The sequence below is a fragment of the Haemorhous mexicanus genome, chromosome 10 (assembly GCF_027477595.1).
Source record: "Haemorhous mexicanus isolate bHaeMex1 chromosome 10, bHaeMex1.pri, whole genome shotgun sequence".
NCBI lineage: Eukaryota > Metazoa > Chordata > Aves > Passeriformes > Fringillidae > Haemorhous > Haemorhous mexicanus.
In genome coordinates, this window is record NC_082350.1 from 5,100,975 (window position 1) to 5,120,826 (window position 19,852).

At 44.1% G+C, this 19,852-nt stretch overlaps 1 protein-coding gene across 2 annotated transcripts; it reads right to left on the bottom strand.

Annotated features, from left to right (window-relative positions):
• Positions 1-367: 367 nt before the first annotated feature.
• On the bottom strand, positions 368-19,818 carry PASK (PAS domain containing serine/threonine kinase). Of its 2 annotated transcripts, none has more exons than XM_059855024.1 (17): positions 19,353-19,818; positions 18,555-18,755; positions 17,660-17,889; positions 16,399-16,569; positions 14,917-15,057; positions 14,240-14,374; positions 13,323-13,607; positions 12,861-12,960; positions 11,180-11,354; positions 7,753-8,621; positions 6,927-7,108; positions 6,298-6,465; positions 5,408-5,533; positions 4,668-4,802; positions 3,084-3,283; positions 1,688-1,821; positions 368-784 (listed from the first exon to the last, which is right to left on the bottom strand). In XM_059855024.1, exons 2-17 carry the CDS (start codon positions 18,712-18,714, stop codon positions 621-623), a joined length of 3,375 nt encoding a protein of 1,124 aa, XP_059711007.1. In that variant the 5' UTR covers positions 18,715-18,755; positions 19,353-19,818; the 3' UTR covers positions 368-620. The 2 variants fall into 2 exon arrangements, with proteins under 2 accessions (XP_059711007.1, XP_059711006.1); XM_059855023.1 differs by having other exon boundaries at positions 19,339-19,521.
• Positions 19,819-19,852: the final 34 nt, after the last annotated feature.

Below are 19,852 nucleotides of genomic sequence, written 5' to 3' on the forward strand. Positions count from 1 at the left end.
TGGAGATGGCGGAGTCCAAAGCTGGATTCAAAGCTAATTAGTAATTAAGCCGAGTCCTCTTGCTTCTCTGCAGCGCTGCAGCAGCCCGCCGAACCGTTGCCTTCTTCCCAAGCAGCCTGACCCCGGCTGACCTGTACCCCAAAATGTTCCTGTTACCCATGTCTCAACCAAATTCTCTTTATTGAATCTATTTTTTCTTCCCAATGTCTCTGTCTCATTAAAATCGAGGACTGTTTTCCTGAATATAGACTGGACTCTGATATGAAAAAAAGGACACTATCAACCCACCCCTCCCACCCAAATAATGCAATTACATGTCTGGTTTTAGTCTCCTTTGTGCACACATATTCCAGAAAACCAACAAACATGTTATCATTCATTTATTCATTCACTTTTCAGAAAAATATATAAACTACATATAAAAAGTAAAACCCGGCAATAAAAATATTTATGAACAATTTATACAACATTAAATCTTTGCCTCGCATTTTTGAAACATGTCCTGGGTAAGAACAGTAATAAACCGAGTATACGTGGGTATCAGCAGGTGACCTTCCAATGGGACCCATCCTGCTAACAGAGCTGAGACTTTTTGAAGTTGTTCCTAGATGAAGAAGCCTTTAGAGCGAGGTGTCAGCTGGCTCAGCAGAGGCAAACACCTCCTGCCAGGTGTAGTCTGCCAGGTTCACAGGCTGGCGCAGCCAAGGAGCCTCTGCCAGCCTGGCAAGGGTCATGCGCTGCTCAGGAATGGGGTGCAGGAGCCCGGCCAGCAGATCCATGAGACCTGGGCAGACACAGCAGAGGATGGCTCAGGCTGGAGTTTAGGCAGGTTGGGAATGAGAGACAGTCTGTGTTCAAAGAATGACAAATCTCCCAAACTCTGCTGCACTGAGCAGCTTTCCAAATCATCCCAGAGCACATTAGGGAGCATTTTTTTCAGTCTTCCCCTCTATTTCGGGTGAAAAGACACTGCTTATACTTTCTCAGGGGATCTGCTCCTCTTGAAAAGCAAATGGGAAGAGCTCTGTCCTGGATTACCAAGCAAATTGTATTCTATTTGCCATCTCTGTGGCAGTTGTCTTCAGTTAAGGGGGCAGTTTTCCTCATCTCTTCCACACCCACTCCTCCCTCCAGGGACACACCTGCTGATAACAGGCTATGGAATGTCACTGCATGGCTGATAAGAACTCCAGCATCCCATTGGGAGATGTGAGCCCAGAGGGAGGAGCCAAGCATTCCTACCTGGATACAATCTGGAGATTCTGGAACACCAGCATGGCTTCTCCACTGGATTTCCCAGAGGAACAGCAGCTGCCTCTGCCCCTGGACCTTCAGAGGCAGACTGCACCTTTCTACAGGATCCCTGCTCCAGCAGAGCCACCCCTGGCACTGCAGGAGGGCTGAGCCACAATTCCAATGGGACTGCTCCCAACACCCTGACCCACAGGGTGTCAGGCTGTGCTCTGGCTCTGTCAGTGCTGTTCTAGTTTACTGCATTGTTTATTTTATCTTTTTCTTTTCCTCCCTAATAAAGAACTGTTACTCCTGCTCCCATATTTTGCCCAAAAGCCCCCCTTAATTTCAAATTTATAACAATTCAGAGGGAGGGGGTTTATATTTTCCATTTCAGGGGAGGCTCCTGCCTTCCTTAGCAGACACCTGGCTTTGCAAACCAAGACAAGCTCACCTTCAGACACGGGGCGAGGAGGACTCAGGACAGCGGCCAAGGCCTCCTCCAGCTCACAGAAGGGATTCTCCCCAAGCACCAGGGTGTAAAGGGTGATGCCAAGCGACCACATCTCCAGCTCAGGGCCATGGTACCTGTGCAGAGATAAGCTTGCTTCAAACTCAGACTGCAACTACAGAGCTGTATGCTAAAGAAAGTGAAAAGAAAAAAAGGGCCTTGAAAGCCCTTGCTTCCAATTTTTATTTTAACATAGGAAGTTTGTGGGAATTCTAAGAAGGTTCTCATGTGTTTGAGGAGTCTGCATTATCCTTCTGCAGGAAATAAAACCAACCACAGAACAGCCAACCAGTTTCTGTTGATGAGTATGAGGTGTAACATGCACCCAGACTTCCACATGCGTAAGCTGGTGACAAGAACTTACCCCTCCACTTTCTTCATCATCAGCCAAAACTGTCAAGTAAATATTTAACTGCAAGAGCAAACACATCCTCCTAGCCCTTTCAAAACAAAAGTTACTTGGAAAAAAATATTAACTATGTCAATTCCAACTGAATAAACATGCCAGTTCCTTCACACAGTAAGAGGTGGAACTCCCAGGGCAGAGCTGCTTGCTTCACCTTTCATCTCATTCCCAGCAGGAATTTCCTCTCCTCCTTGCATTGCTTCTCCCCCCACTGCTTTAGGAGGAGGACCCATGGAAACAGCTGTGAAGCAGGAGCAAGATCCATCCATTACAGCAGTAATTGTAAAAAATTACTGTAAAATTGTAAAATCCCCTGGGATGGGGAGGCTTCCTTGTGGAGCAGCTATGAGAGCACCCCTGCCAGGTACAGAGCACTTGGAGAGGGAGAGAAGAGGGAAGAGAGCCAAGATTTAGGCAGCACATCCAAAATAGCAGCAAGAGAAGCTTCAAGGGAAGAATTCTTGAGTCCCAAGGAGTACAAAAATCAGTGGGGAGATGAACAAGGATAAAACTGCAAGAATTCAAATAGAGGGAAGCACGTAGAAAAGAAAACAGAGAGGATGAGAGTGGCAGGATACAAAGCACAGACATGCAAGGAGAAGGTGCAATCAACAGCAATACCTGCTTACTCCACCTCTCTGAAAGAGCAGCTTTTGCTAGAGAAAGCCTGACAACAGTTTTAGAAACACCTTTGAACATTTTCAAGCTTTTACATCTTGATTTCTGTCACTAGAGTGCCTTATTTTGTATGCACTCAGCCCTTCACAGTGATTTCTGCCACTGCAGTGCCTTAAATCTCGCTGCATTTCCTGTGGCTGGATACTCTAGCAGCATTCCAATGGCACAGCAGCTTGGCTTCTCTGTTCCAGCCCTGCCCACATGGGTTATTTTTGGTGTGATGGCACAAAAATGACTTTTCAGAGGGTGACATACGGTTTGCCAGACAGCACTTCTGGTGAGCAGTATTCAATAGTCCCACAGAAGGTATAAAATAATTTCCCAGGTTCCAGGTAGGCAGCCGAACCAAAATCCACTAATTTAATAGTGAAATCTTCAGCAATGACAATATTTTCATCCTTGATATCTCTGTGAAGGATGTTCCTACAGTGGAGATACCCAACAGCTGATACAAGCTGGAAGAGACAGAAGGAACTGGGTGTTACTACACAGAGTCCCTGAATAATTGATGCAGCATCACAGCTTTCCCAGAGTCACATTTTGGCTTGTTTTGACACTGCCTAAACAAGATTTACATCCTAATTATGGAAACTGAAATGGCCTCGGGCCTGCCTGTCATCACTGCTGCAGTGCTCTTGGAAGAGACACTTTAAAGAGCCTTTGCTGCTTTCATCTCACAGATGTGCAGGAGGAGGGGATGCTGCAGTCAGGATGTGATTGAGAGCATTGGAGCTACAATCCTGCAAGTTCCTCTATTTTTATCCCAGCTTCATCTGGAGGGTCCTTTGGTTTCTCCAGAAGGATATTACTGTGTGCCTTCCATGCTGCAGGATGACAAAGCATTTGAGAGCCAAGTTTGGTATAAATAACACAGCCACTGCTCAGCTCCATTCTCTTTCCTGCACGATTCATGCTTTAATGCCATAATTAAGGATAATATGAGAATGATATCACCTTGGAGATGATCCTGACTCCTACAATGTTTTTAACAAGAAAAGCAGATGGCTGAGGGAGAAAAGTTTCTATTTATAATACAAATCTGCCTCTGCAGAGAAATGCAGTGCAGATCTGAGGGAACAGCTCAGCCTTGCAAACCCCAGGCCGGGTTAGGGAAAGGGCTGATCCAGCACAAGGATAAAGGGACACCTTTGGCTTCCATCTTCCATCAGCACCCCAGGTGAGGGCAGGGTGGGCACAGCAAGGGTGTTGGGGTGGGGTTACCACATGCACAGCAATTTCTGCATACCCTAGAGCAAGGAATTTACTCAAACTCAGGAGGGGAAATTACCTGGGGACTGCTGCTGGGGTTAACTCACTAAACAAAGGACAGTTCAGCCCTCAGGCAAGCTCCTGGCTTGTGGGAAACTACCCTGGGTTACTTTGCATTTTGCCACCTTAAAATCCAATATAATTTCTTGATTTAAAGAGCAGAGCTCTTAACTCCTGTAACCAATCTAAACGAAGCACTGAAGTAAGTGAAAACATGGCTTTTTGCAGGCTTGGGGCAGCTTCTGTGAGTTTTCCTCCTGCCTCAGAGGAAATGTGAGTGCCACAGGAAGTGTCTGGGTGACACAGGGGCTGTGACAGCTGAGGGGCCATGGCTCCACAGGAAACCCTCACAGGCAGGAAGGTCCTGGAGAGGCTTTTTGTTGCTTCTAAGTAAACCTTAACAAGGTTTCTGCAGGCAGCATTTCAATCAGCCCCACAGAATGGTGAGGAAAGGTTCTGCAGGTATTGAGCACAACTCCAGTGCCAGTTGATCAGCCAGTATTAAATGGAAGAGAGTCCTGGTTCTTACATTAACCAGTTCTCACCTGCATGTAGCAATTCTGCTCTCACCTGTCTGAATATGTAACTTGCTAATGGCTCATCCAAGTTGGGCTGATTATCAATAAATGTAAAGAGGTCCAGACCAGATCCATGCTTCTCCATCACCAGCTGGAAGAAGCAATCATTTTCAAATACATCCAGCACCTATAAATAAAAGACCTGTTTAATCATGTGCTTCATCCTCAAAAAGTGCCTTTTTCTTTTTTTAACAAACACTGCTCTCCTCTTGGAGATTTAATTGGTGTGTGTTATAATCTTTAAAGTCTCATTTCACTGAGCACAAGTGCTTCTAAAAAGAGTGCAGGATTAAAACTGGAGCAGAATAAAATCTGAGAGGAATTCTCTATCTGAAGCAAAAAAACCAACCAATAACCAACCAACCAACAACCAACCTCTCCAAAACCAAAATCAGCAACCTCAAAACAAAGAGTATGAAACAAGATGTGTCCAGATTATTTACATGTTCAGATGTGACATCACACTTCCAAGATATGCATCTTATCTTGAAATAGCTTTTTTTTCTGTTAAGAATCCCATCTTCAGATCAGTTTGGGGTAAAAGTGTGGAAGCAAGCAACAATCTGCTGTGACACACCCTCCAAAACAAAGCAGGATTAACAGGTTCCTTTCTCTCCTGAAAAGGCAGATTCAGTAGAGGACACTTCACTCCTGAAGAGGAACACCAGACACCCAGCATGAAACCAAACCACCTGGTGCAGTGCAAGCTGCATCAATCCCCAGCCACTGTACCTTAATGATACTGGGGTGCTGCAGCTTCTGCAGGATTGCAATTTCTTGAGTGACCCTCCCCAGGTCAGGATCATCCACCCAGCAGTCCTCCAGCACCCTCTCCTTCCAGATGAACTTTACAATAACCTGCACAGACAACAGCATTCAGCATCATCTGCCAAAGCATGCCTTGGAGTGTCAGGTAAATTAATTCCCAGGAAATCTGTTAGTGCCTCATATTACTAGAGGCATGGAAGTTACCTCATGTGAATAGCTTAGAGTATATTTGAATGTGTTTAAATTAATTTAGTCCTAGAAGCTAAATGATCCTCATAAATAATAAATGGAATCTATTTATTGCTGCTCTGAATTCCAAAGGCTTTGGCAAACCAGCTCTCTTATCAAGCAGTTACAGCACATGGGTGCAGTGGAGGGAAAGAGCACCAAACATCCATGCAGGAGAAACACCAGGACTTGCCCTCTGAGCACCCAAAATACTTCTCCTGAAAAAGAGGAGGTGCCATCATCTCAACACATCTGCTCCCCATTCTCGAGTCATGGCACAATAAAGATTTGGAGGTTGGCCATTCTCTTTAGTAACAGAAGATTAAAACCTGTAATTCTGTTAAGATTAATGTCTACTTCTTCAACAGGCTCAATTAGCTGCATTAATTAGTTCATTAACTCATTCTGCACCTGTTGCCTGAGGTAACATTTATACACAACATCAATGCAAATGTTTTGCACTTTGCTATCCTGTTTCCATTACAGATTTCTCTATTAAAAAAACCAAACCCCAAACTACCAAAGAGAAGCTTTTGACAGTATAATGTTAACAGAATATGGATGCTCTAACCTTTCAGTTTTCATCCTAAATTATTATTGCAATAGAGCAACAAGAAATACTTCACCTCCTGCTGATCTTTCTTGCTCCTGGCACTCCAGACAAAGCCAAAAGAGCCTTTGCCAATAAGATTGAGAGTGCTGTAATTTTTTGCATATTCTCCCTCACATGCTCTTAATCCTTCAAGATCTTCAGCTCTTTGGGAATTGTTGAAAAGTGAAGCTGATCTGATGGCCTAAGTACAGATAAATAGGTTACAACAGCAGCAAAAAATCACCAGCCACAGAATCACATTATAAAATTAATAAATACTCAAAAGAACATGCACATCTGCAAGAATAGATAAAATGAGGAATCCTTGGTAGAACTGCACTATATATAATATGTATATATATATAAATATATGTTATATATATGTGTGTATAAATATATATAGAGATATAGATATATATGATAGTGAGTATCCTGCAGTTTGGAACTGCACCGTTCAGGCTAGAAAGGTAACACCAGAAGTGTTACAAAATAGCAATTGAGATTTTGTTTTACTATATATAAAGAAAAGTAGGGGAAAAAAGAAACAGCAACATCCACCCCACCAACTCATGTCCTTAATATGAAAATCTTCTTGACTTTAGCTTCAGCTTAGCAGTCAAACAAGGAGAGAAATGCTCAATATTCAAAGGCAGGATTTCTTACTTCTCCAAGACTTTTAGTAGAAAGATCAGCAACAGACTGGGAAGAGTTTGCCAGGCTGGCAAGCAAATGCTGAGTCTTTGCTAGAGCTTCTTTTTGGCTCTGTGAAAAGCCTTTCACCACCCAGACACAGAAAAGCACAGTGGGATCCTGCAGCTCTGCACATTTCACCTCAAAGAGTATGCCTGTGAGGAAATGAAAATGGTAGAATGTAACCTCAGTCTTGAACAAGAGCACAGATGTTTTAGGACAAAATTCAGAGCTCTTGACAAAAAGTGCAGAATTTGGGGAACAGGTGCTCAGTAAAGAATCATCAGAGGGGCTGACACCAGCACAGCTCTTCTAGAGGTACCTATCAGCTACCCAGAGCTCCCACTCCAGCAGAGACTTGTCAGTGTCCAATTGTGATTATTCATTTCAGCTGTTATTCTAGATTACATAAAACCAGGGATTTTATTCAACAAGCCACTGAATGCAGCTGAAGGAGTGAATGAAGCAAATTCCATTATACAATTTTAATGCAATTTACAGTCTTACAGTGGAATTTGTATTTTCTGTTCAGAGAAAGTTATCAGGTTCAGACTTTTAAATTGTGTTTTGAGAGTACTTCTGACTTGTCAGTAGGGACTAATTTCTTACCAACTTTGCATTTTATACCACCTCCTTTTCTGATACCCTCTGAGTAGACTTAAATACCATTTTTTTCTTCTAGATGCTCCTTCCTTCCTCTCCACTATGAGTTTCTAACCCAACTGCCTGCATTCTCAAAACTGTGGGTGAAAAGGACCACCCCAATAAGAGTTTGGGAAGGGGACAAGGTTTCACTTACTGAACTGTGAACCATCTCTGTGACAGCAACTCCCAGTGTAGCTGCCTTCCAGAATCTCCCAGGTCAAAGGAGCTGCTGGATTTAGCCTGCCTTCTTCTTTCACTGGGGTGGATGTTACTTTGATCTCCATATTTTGCTGCCTGAGGAACTGACAGTGTTCTTCAGGTCTACCTTTGCTTTTCAGGGGATTTCTGTGGGACTTGTCCCCCACAGTTTCTGCAAGGGTTTCAGGTTGCTCAGGAAATGCTTTGGAGGATTCCTCAGAGTTTTGTAAATGCCTTCTGGAGGCCAGCCATCCAGAATCAGCTTCTGTGGCAGCACCACTCAGCAGCTGCTTTCCTTGATGAGTGGAAAAGGCACCCTTGGTCTCAATTAGCACACTGGAGTCCCCTGCACCAGAGCAGCATCCTCCTGCAAGAGCTGCAGTAACACCTAAAGAACTGCCTGAGCTCCCCCTGACACCAGCATTCAGCCCCAGTACCTCAAGACCAGAGCAAATACAGTTCAGTTCAGATTCTTTCACATCCCCAGAGGCTGTGGCAGCTCCTGGTGCAGAAGCACTGCAGCCTGGTTTATTTCCTGAGCAAACATCACAGCCAGTTTTTCCCTCACGTGCAAAGAAGGGCAAAGGATCATTTAGCAGGCAGTTGTCAACAGCAGTGTGCTCCAGGCTGGAATGTTTTGCATCACACATCCAGTTGTTTTTTGACACCTGCCCTGGAACCATGTGGCTTTTCGAGTCTTGTCTGCAGGTGAGAGCTGTCCCAGGCCATGGCTCATCCAGTGTTGGTGTTCCAGGTGAGTTCCAGGTGGCTGCAGAAGGCAGCTTCACTGGGTCACAGGCTGGTGCATTCAGATTGTCCTCTGGTCTGGAACAAACAGGGAACTGTTACTGCAGGAGATCCTGCCCTGTGACAGCTTCTCTCTGCAGTCTCCAAGTTCTGACCTAAATCCCACCATTGTGAGTCAGGTGATGTGAGAGAGCCTTGCAGAGAGCATCTTTTGAGAATTATTTGATCCTGCAGTTTCCACTGTTCTGTACTGTGCCACTGCTCTTTGTGTCAAGCCAGCTTTTGGGATAAGGCTCTGGTGGGCTGAGAGCCCATCTGTAGCAAGGCTGTCCTCAGTGCAAAGACTCAAAGTGATCAGCAACATCATGATTACAAAATAAGAAAACTGTCCTACTGTATAATACTCATTTAATATGGTCATTATTTAAAACCTGGACCAACAGATTTATTTCAAGTTTAAAAGCAAAAAGCTGTTTGCACAGGCATCCAAAATCCTGACAAATTTACCAAAGAAGAGCAGGTACACTCAAATGACACTCTTTCCCTATGGATAATTTCCTTCTCTAGCTTAATTTCTAAATATAAATCATAAACCATTTACCACCACAAAAAAAAAAAAAAAAAAAAACCAACAAAATAACCCCACAAAAAACAATACACAGGGGAGGTGTTTTGCCAGTTGATGGGGGTGATGGAATGGGCACAGACACCAATGGAAAGGATGGTCCCATTTCACTATTAATATTGAGGCAACACAGAAGCAAAAAAGATACATCTGATAAAACAAGATTATTACTCACTCAGCTTTAGCAACAAGCAAAAATAAGCAAGGTGATGCATCTGATCATTACTACAGGAGAAAGAAAAGTGATTGAGAAAGATCCATCAGCAATTGCCTAAATATTTTACCATCATCCAGAGTCTGCAATTGCTGGGCAGCACCTTTTTTTCAGTGAGGACCTGGAGAACCCTTCCCAGCAATTGGGAAAATCCCATGCAGTGCATCCACTTGTAGGTGAGGTCTCCAAGTTTGCCCAAAAACTGGGTCCAGCTTCATAGGCCCCAATCAAACAGTCCAAATGACTTTTTGTGCAGAAAACATCTAGTTCTGATGGCCCACTTCTCAACCAGCCAGAGCCAGGGCTGAGAGGGTTTTGCCTAAAATATTCTACTAACAAACCTCCAGGGATATCTGTTGGGACAATTTCTTAATAAACCTCACACAAGGTTACACAAATATCTCTACAACAGCAGGTTTGGCATTAAGAACAACTAATATGAATGTTTTGATCATCTATTTTTAACTAAAGAACTCTGATGGTATTAATAGCATCATGCTCAAGATTCATCTTTTAAGTCAATTTGGTGCTTAGGCCTGCTGCTCAGGCCTCAGCAGGATGCTTCCAGTCCTGAAAACAGAAGTTCACTTGTCTGTCCAACAGCAGATGGAGGTCTCCATCCACCAGGGTTTGGAGATATGCTTTGACAGAAACCCAAGCCCTGAAAAAACAGCTATTGCCCAGCTACCTGTAATATTTTAGACTAAATCAATTAGTTTTATGTTAGGCCATTAATAATGGAACTGTTAAGGAAGTATGCAGAACATCTACATCAGGTCACTTGTGTGATGATTTTTAAAATGATCACATTTCAGACCTTTTTATCCACCTAAAGTGTTTACTTAAAATATTCCTTGATTCCCAGAATTATACCATGTTCAAAAATCTCTAACAGGGAAAATAGAAAAGCTTAATTGAGCTTTATAGAGTTCATATAAATACTTAAGAAATAAATAAATGCAGAACTGTACCTTTAATAATCCATCCATGGCACAAGGTATTTTGCAAACATTTCCATTAGTAAAAATGAAGCATAGAAAAACAATGAAGCAGAGAGCTTACAGCCTTTACTTACAAGTATGATATGAGAGATGTAAACCAGGAGAGCACAAAAATGACACCATCAGCCACTTTAAAAAGCAGCAAGATCTGGGCTGTAATAGTCTCTGCCTTAAAGTGGATAGTAAATATTTACTGTGGTGGAGAAAACCACAACTGAGGCAGAGTTGTAGCTAGAATTGTTAATGTGGAAGGCTTAAAATTTGACTTAAGGTGGGCCATGAGCATCAGATATGTACTTCTACAGAATTTCTAATCTTGTAACAGGGAAAAGATCTGGAAATGTACAACAAAAAATGGCTGGACCTCAGGAACACAGCACCCTGTTTTAATGGATGACCTGACAAAGATGCCAAGCACCAGAAGGAAAAACACTCAGAATTCCCTCCAGGTAACCTGATTTCAGTGCAACACCAGCTGGAAGGAGATAAACATCCACTATTTATGATTAGTGAGCCTAATTACCTTAGTCTGGATGAAACATTTGGTCCCCTTTAGAGCTGGAATTTCTGTAACTTTACAATGGTAGCTTGTGCAGATATAAATAAAAATCTAAGGCAGGGACAGCTCAGCCTGTCTTGCAAACAGCACTCAGATTCTAAAGACAGCAAAGCATGGAAGGCTCTTGCTACACCTTCCCACAGACATCAAACAGGTGAAAAAAATCAGCTTTTGCTGGTGATTGCCATCACAGCTCTTCATTCTGCCAAGTGAATATGCAGTCTGTGAAATGCCTACCTATTATTGGGGGTGGATGCTGCTTCAGGAGGTGAGGGAGGAGAAAAGAAACTGGTCCCATTCTTTTGTTTATTCTCATCATGTATGAGTTTGTCATCTTTGTGTTGTTGCTCCAATTTCTGCTCTTCATCTCTTGACAGAAGGTGTGCTAAAGATGGAGCCAAGAAGCTGCTCTCTGTACCAAACAGGAAACAAAACCACACCAATTTAAACTCTTATATTTAGGCTTTAGAAGCTACAGTGATTAAAAATAAACTTGGAACTGCCTTGGTCTGTCTTTTCCCAAAGGAATTGAGTATAAAAGGCTTGACTGAGGCAAAACAGTCAAAATACAAGCATTCCACTCCACTTTGAAATCACCACATGCAGGAATCTACATGTTTTAGGGTTGCCAAAATTTGCTTTTCTAGCAAAGCTCCTGGGCAGATATTGGTATCACATGTTAGCTACTTGAATTGAAGTTCAGAGGCCTAAAAAAATGCCAATAATGTGAAGAAACTGAAATTAAAATGATCATACAGCAGCAGCATTTAAAAAAAAACAAGCTCAAACCACATATATACAGCCCATTCCAAACCCATCTAATGAAAAGGTTTGGAGTGGATTTATGTAACTCACTGAAGCTGTAAGATAAAAAAAAGAGCCTAAACATGTTTGAAAGAAGAGCAGATGAAGCTCTTTCCTTCCCCAGTGACAACAGATCAGAAGAAAAACCTGAGTTTGGAAGATGAAATAAACCAAGTATTATTGCTGCAGAAGAAGGTAATGAGTGAACAAATCTAGATTTGAATCTAGAACAATGTTTAATTAGTAAGAGCTGAGTGCCAACAATGCTTCCTCACTGAAGAGCTGAACTACCCCTAGATTAGGGGCATCATTTCATCAAAGAATTACCTAAGAAATTGTACACTGACTACTAATTCTTCTTTGTTCCAGTGAGGTGCATTGGTTTCAGCACAAATGTGCATTTCTAAGCAGAGAGAAAAAGAAATAGGGGGAAAAAAAAGGAGATAAAACCAGCCTAAAATGTGATATGGATGAAAGCGTGAGCTTGCTGGTGTTCTCTGTGTTGGGCAGAGCTGGCTGGAAAAGACAGATATGGAAACATGAGGATTCTTTGCTTCTGTTTATTCATGCTGTGTTCAGAGAAGTAACATTTTGGTAAATTCTGATGCAAACTGCATCAGGGGAATAAGTGATGCCTCCCTGATTGAAATACAGCAACCATAACATTGACTATTAGCCAGCAGCACAAGCCAATTCAGAATATCAGATTTTTCCCTTAAAATATTAATCCTAAGTAGCTCCAGCTCTGCTGCAACACAGTCACAAAAGCTATATTTCACACATTTTAAAATACCACAGGGTCCTAGCAGGGAAGGGAGGGAAGGGAAGTGCTTGTTAAGTACAAAGTGTTCTCTATGCTCACTGTAATTTCCAAACTGGATATTCAGTTTTATCTTCTTGGCAACGAACAGAGAAGCTCAATCTTAGGTGAACAATTCTCTTTACCTGAGGTTATAGTGGAAACCTGATTTTAAAACTGCATGGAGGGACATTGCTTTTATGAAGAATGTTCTCATGTTTGTGGGTGAACCTTGTGTCTCTGCTCATTTCCCCTTGGTTAAAGCAGCCAGAGCCAGCTGTAAGGCAGCACTGACACCTTCAAAAAGGCACTCACCTTCTGTCCCTGTGGGATCATCCAGAGGAGGGAAAGGCAAAGAACAGCCACTGCGTCTTCCCATGTTGTTATAGAAACCAGGGATCAGGAATGTAATGTTCTAAAACAAAGAACAAAACCTTTAAAGCTAAGCCAGCTCTCACAGGATGGGGGCAAATGCTGACAATCCCTGTTTGTGAGCCTGATTCTCACGGACAGCCAGGCAAAAGTGATCCACATGACCAGTGGAGAACATAGAACTGTGCAGCTTGCTTTGGGCTGCTTGAAATCCATAGCAGCTCCTCAGCTCTGCAAGTCTCAGCAATTCCAGCATGGGAATTCTCATGTCATGCCACACCTCACTCACCAAACATGTGGAACACAGGGGTTTTGTGATGGCAAGGAGTGTAAAACAGCTTCACAATTCCAGTGGGTATGCTGCCACATGTAGCAGTCTTCTGGGAGGATATGAACTTATCTTACCTTTCCCAACAGATCTTTCTTCTCATAGCCAAAGAGCATTAAAGCAAAACTATCCGTGATGCCACAGATGATTCCATCTGACTGGACAGTGATCAGACCACTGATGGTGGAGAAAACCACAACTGTGGCAGAGTACTGATAGCCTGGGAGAGAGCCTTCTGCCTGTGGGATCTCATCTTTCTGCACTGCTTGCTGCTCCTCCAGATGGGTGACTTCCAGCTTTAAACTGAGAGGAAACAGGGTGCCCTCTCTGCATCGGCCTGCAGCTCGCTGCATCCTGAGGTTCTGAATCAAAGCAAGAAAACCCAAGCAAACAAAAGTCAAACAAAACTTCTACCTGAACAAATGTTTTGGGTTTGTTGCATTGTTCATATAAAATGACACGGGAATTCTCAGGGAAAAGGAGCAGGAAAAGAAAAGGAACCAATCTTGTGAGTATCAAAATGAACAATATCTGTTTTTTTAAGGATTTGGAATCCAGGGCTAAACAACCAAATAAATCTCCTGAAGATGAAGACCAGTCTATGCTGCAGCTTTTCAACAAATTAGGCATTCATAAGAAGCCCTCCTTCAACTCCCTGTCTGCCCATTTTCATGGCATTTACAAGACCTGGGAATTCTTTCACTCCTCAGACAGACAGGACTGAAATGGGCTAAAGAATTAGAAGGAATCTTAAAGAGCCTACAGAGAGAGCACAGTGTCTTACAAAGCTAGGAGTGAGAGGTCAGGGCATGGTCTCATCCCAGGTTAGGAACTCTTCAGACAGCAGCTCCACAAAAAGGCAGCCTACCCTTTTCCAGGGGAATCAGGCTTCTCTCTGGAAAGGAAACCTTTCTTCTGTTGTGTAAGGAGGGAAAGCAGCATGCACCCCAAAAGGGAAGGCTGTGGAAGAATGAGGCTGGTGCTGGTACTATACCTTTGGGATTTTTTTGCCCAGAGGAGGGATCTGCACAGAAGGAATCAGGTCCTTTATGTGGAGTCCAACTACTGCTTCCAATGTTGGGTAGCCATGGAGATGAGCATAAAGGAGATCACAGGATGTAATGTTTCCCTGGGGAGGAAAATTTACAGGATTGTTAAAATTTTAACATTTTAGCCACAGTCCACTCACAGCTTTGACAATGGTTTCTGCAGTTAGCCAAGCAGTGGCAGGAAATTTCATTCTGCAATCCTTTGGTGGACACAACTCACTCAGCAAAAGCAGACCCAGCTTAAAAAATATTCCCACATCACTGTGCAGGGAGCCTGCCCTTTGTCCAGGAGAGAGGCAGTGGTACCCAGACAGATGATCCCTTCACAAGGACATCCACACCCCAAAGAATCAACCCCCTGCCAAACCAACACTGCTCAAGGATAAGACATCCCTTGAGGAGAGAGAGTGCATCTCTGTGTGGGCTGTCAAACACATCAGGGTGAGCCTCACCAGAGATCCATGCACAGCTCCTGCATGCTCAGCCCTGCTCTCAGGCCCTGCCATGGACACAGCCCATGTTCACAAACAGCAACCTGTGCCTGCTGCCTTTCAGACACCTTCCACTCCCACACAACCTCTCACAAATTGCACTCTTGTTTGCTTGTTAGGAAAACACTTACCTCAGCTGTGAAGGAGACACAAGCTGAAAGTCTCTCCACTGGTTCCAGCACAACCACACAACACTGGGTGTCCTTGCTTCTTATTTGCCTCAGCCAGACTGAGACAGGGATCTTCTGATTGAGGTGGCCAATAACATCCACCTTCCCACCAGATCCAGAAATGGAGACATGACTTACTCAGACTGTGGTTACTTAGAACAAATTTCAAACAGGAGTAAGACACTAAGATACCTCCCAGTCATTATTAGAAAAACACCATTTCTTGACTACTTACTATTATTTTATGGGAACAAACAGTTTTAATACAGAGATTTTTATACAGTTTTAATACAGAGATTAAAATGTCTGGAAATAATACACTAAATGCTGTTACTTTTGTGTCATCTCTCCTCACCTCAGGAAGTCTAAAGGCATGAAGACTTCAGAATAATGAATGTACCACTCTAACACCTTGTACTCAGTGTGAAGTGCCTCTCAGAGATGTCCTATTTAAGGGATGTCCCATGGTGCTAATGAACACTCCCCATTAGTAACACAGTCCTTACTTTCAGCTGCAAAATAGCAGTTTAATTTCTTTTGGGAGGAGAGTCTTCTCAGATCAGAAAATGTTTATTTATCTCATAGCCTGCAAGGCTCATCCCAAGCCTTTTATGATTTTTATATTATCTTGACAGAATAGGTTTATGATTCACACAGTGACTCATATAAAGTGTTTGGTAAAGCTCAGATTAAGTGCCTCTGTCAGACATTTAATTTTAATTCTCATTGAATCAAATTTAGATCTTTGCCCCCACCCCATATCCAGCTGAGGATTCAGGAAGATAAGGCTCTGAGATACCAACAATTTCAGTTCAAAAATAACACACCAGAAAGAATAGGAGCTCATTTTCCAAGGGCTCTCTAGTGGCAACTCACAACGGCAGCAAAAGAAAATAATATGGAGATTTTCTCATGCAGCACTCTTATAAATAACCCCATCCTAGGCAAAATATCAATTCCACTCTTTTCACTAACTATGGTGTTTTGACACAGACATTTCACAGTATTTCAATGGCTTCAACTTTTATAATATGCACAATCCAAATTGAGATTTAAAATATATTTTTAAAAATTTAAATATATTTTTAAGGACCAGACAATTGGGAAATTCTCCACAATAGACTTTTTCCTTGTTAAGCAATTTTGTAAAAGTCTAATGACCTTTAAGTTCTGATTTGATCATGTCACAGTGACTCCATGTGTTGACAGCTACAAGGTTCTCATGGGTGCCCCCTTAAATCATCTTTTGCCTTTTGAATTCCCACACCTGCAAACTTTTAAACCAAGTAGTTCTGCAAATGACATAACTGCCAAATGCCATGGAGTTAAATATACCAGGGAATTATATTAAAAATGTAAAAAGAAAAAAAAAAAAAACCCCAAACCAAAGCCTACAAAACCACTTAATGTTGTGGAGAACATTTCCTTGAACATTTGACATACCACAGCTCCTGAAACCACTGATGAACATTCAGAAGTCTCTAGGTACTCCTCACCCACTGCTTCCCATGCCTCTTGGCCAGATTTGGATATCAAGTGAGACAGCTTTTGACCAATGAGTTCCTGACTACTGCACCCAAGCAACTTGCAAGCTTGGTCATTGGCCACTAGGATCTAGAAAAGAACAGAAAAAACCAAACTTAAACAAAGAATAAAAATTTTTAAGAGCTCATCACCTCCTCAGGTTGCTGCTTAAATGTCTTATCATATCCCTTTCTCTTGGTGGAAATAAAATGGCTCTTTGCAATTCTGAGTTCATTACAGATTCTTTTTCTAGGACATCCCTTGCCCACACATCCTTTTGGTTAAGAGGTTCTGAGACATTGCTTTCCTTTTAGGTTTCCTGCTTTCTTTTAACTGTAAACAATGACATCCATGGAGGCAAAACTACAAAGCTGCATTTGCAAGCAAAGCCCAGGCAGGCCACAAAACTGCATCCAAACTCAGAGGTGTGCAGTGATTACCCCAGTCACTGGCACACTGGAGCCTGTGCAAAGGAGCAAGGTGGGACTCTGTGTCTCCAAAATGGGCAAACCCAAACTGCCAGCTCAAGCTAAAACATGGCACAGCTCTTTAAAGGCATCAGAACCCAATTTTAGATTCTTCTCATGGCAGGAACAGAGAAATTCTTTCCCTCCCAATGCAAATGAAATGGTTACTGGGGCAGATAAAGAAATCTTGTGCCACCACAAACACATTTCAGGGTTGGTGCTTTACAGAGAGAAGGCTTGAGGCACATTCAGCTCTTCCTTTCTTCCCTCATGTCACTCCACAGCTGCATTTTTATAGAACCATGGAATCACAGAATGGTTTGGGTTGGACAGGACCTCAAACACCATCCACTTCCACTCCCCTGCCATGGGCAGGGACACCTTCCACCAGCCCAGGTTGCTCCAAGCCTTATCCAGCCTGGCCTAGAACATTTCCAGGGATGGGGAGACCACAACCTCCCTGGCCTGTTTGAGAAAAGACTCAACACATCCTTGCTTTTGCTATTATTCTGTGTATTCTGCTATTATTCTGTGTATTCTGCTTACTACAACGGAAATAAACTCATCAGCCTTTAGAAGACCACTGAGCTGGAGCAGACTACAAAATGCCTTCATGGCACTGATTACCTGCAGGCACACAAGATAAAAACAGCAATTTCAGCCTGCTCTCACACAACCTGCATCAGTTTTGGGGAGCTCAGTGCTGCAGGTACCTCTGTTGTGCTGGCATCCACGGTGAAGATGGCTTGGTGGGGGTTGCGTGCAGCAGCTGGGAGGTGCTGGCTGGATCCCTCCCCAGCTGGGGTGTGCAAAAAGGAGCAGGAACTTCCAGTGGAAGTAGAGAAAGAGGCAGAATCCCACTGAGCCCATGAGTTACCAGTTTTGCTGGTACAAATGTTACGAGCTGTCAGGGAAGACAAACAGTAAGAGCTCCACTTCTCCCCTGTGAAAACATAAAGGTCAGCAATGTTGCTGTAACAGGAGTAGCAGAGGAATGAATTAAAGAAAAAAAAAAAGCTGTCAGCTGGAGCAACTGTCAAGTAATCCCAAAACACATGCTTCTAGATTTTTAAAGAAAATAAATCTGTGAAACTAAAGAAAACAGAAAGGATTCTCATAAATTTATCTTTTTGAATCTGGAACATATAAACTCAGTCCATACAACTTGCCAACCTTCATAAGTTTTAACCAGACTAGTTAACTTTTACTTTTTACCTAACAGTTTTTAAAATGTTTTGAAATCTCTCTAATTAAAAATGAAAGTCATTAAATAATTGCAGTAAGTGCTCAAGCCCTTATTAAAAACTGCATTAGTTGGAAGCCCAATTAATTAACTGTTCACAGTATGTGACATTGAAATACCTGTGTCCACACCAATGTTTTAGGCTACAAAGTGCCAAGTGTTTGCACTGCAATTTCCAAAGGCTCTGTGAGCACCTATCCAGTAATGTTTTCCCTGTAAGCTCTCCCAGCCAGCAGCAATTCCATGTCTCACTGAACAAGAGCATCCTGGCAGATACATATTGTGTTATCTCTAGGTTTGAGGAAGGGGAAGACCTGAAAGTGCCCAAAAGCTCCATGGGATCTCAGTTTCACAAGAGTGCTCACCGGGCAGTGATGCTCCAAGCTGACAGAGCCCAGAGAGACTTCTCCTGCTTTTGCTGCCCGAGGGGAAGGATCTACTTAGCATACCAGAGTCATTCAAGGGAGTCAGGACTAAGCCTGCTGATGAAGACAGAAGGGCCCCTTCAGAGGGGCTATAAGCCATGATCACACTCTGGTCGCCCGCCACGCCTCTGGAGCCACCATCTGCAAGAGAATCAAAGGACACAGAGTCAGGCTGGCAGCAGGGACAGACACTGGCAGGTGACGATGCCTTCCGACCCAGCCGCAAGCCTGCAAGTGACAGCAAAACGCTCATTCCTGAGCATCCTGCTATGTCTGTGTGGTTATTACAGAGCTGACTGCTGACTGGGCATCCTGCCCAAGGGTGGGTTCCATCCCTCTGTGGACTTTTCACTGAAAAGTTGCATTCCCTGATCCTTCTGGGTCCCTCCCGACCCAGACCCTGCTGCAGGACACGTGTGACCGACAGGACTCCACCAACACATTTCTTTCCGTCAGAGCTGCTGAGCACCCAGCCAGCACCCTCCCCACCTTCTGCTGGCTTTGAAAACAAAACTTTTGGATAATTTGAAAAGTCACTCGCAGTTTTGAATCAACAAGTGTAGCGCAGCCTCCCTCCCTCCCACACAGGGAGCCGGCCGGGGGCCCGCGGCCAGCGGCTCCCACCGGGACGAGACGGGACAGGAGGGGACGGGAGAGGACAGGACAAAACAGGACAGGACAGGACGGGCCAAGACAGGAGAGAACAGGACAGAGGGGACAGGACCGGTGGGGACGAACCGCTGCGGTCCCAGCCACGGCCGCGGCTCCTCAGGGCGGGCCGCCACAGGCGGAGGGCGCGAAGGGGAGGCAGGCGGGACTGAGCAGCCACGGCACCCAATGAGCACGGGCGCTCTGAGAGCGGCACGGAGCGGAGCAAATGGGGCGCCAGCGCGGGAGGAGGAAAAACAGCTCGAGGGCTCGGGGGTTCGTTGGTCCCGCCGGCCTCCCTTTCCCCTTCCCCGCCACCGCCGCCGCCGCCACACGCGGTGCCCGCGCTCCGCGAGGCAGCGCGGCCGATCTGCTCCGAGTGGGGGAGGCTGCGGGTGCAAGGCCCTTCCGCAGGGGGATGGCTGCTCCTCCCAAGGGTTTGTAGGCGGGAGGACGAGGCCGAAGGCAGCGCGTAACGCGTCCGGCCTCTTGGTGGAGGGGGAGCAGGTCCCGGCCGCCTCCCACCGCTCCTGCAGAGGACTACAACTCCCAGGAGTCAGCGGGGCGCAGCCGGCGCGCGTGCGCACTGG

Bases quoted from the DNA above. Each gene is read 5' to 3' on its own strand.
- PASK (XM_059855024.1), bottom strand. From the start codon at position 18,714: ATGGCTTATAGCCCCTCTGAAGGGGCCCTTCTGTCTTCATCAGCAGGC. The intron at 7,109-7,752 runs GTAAGTGAAACC...ATTTCCTCACAG, and splicing joins CAGAGATGGTTCACAGTTCA to GCATACTCTTTGAGGTGAAA. The intron at 6,466-6,926 runs GTAAGAAATCCT...ATCTGTACTTAG, and splicing joins CTACTAAAAGTCTTGGAGAA to GCCATCAGATCAGCTTCACT.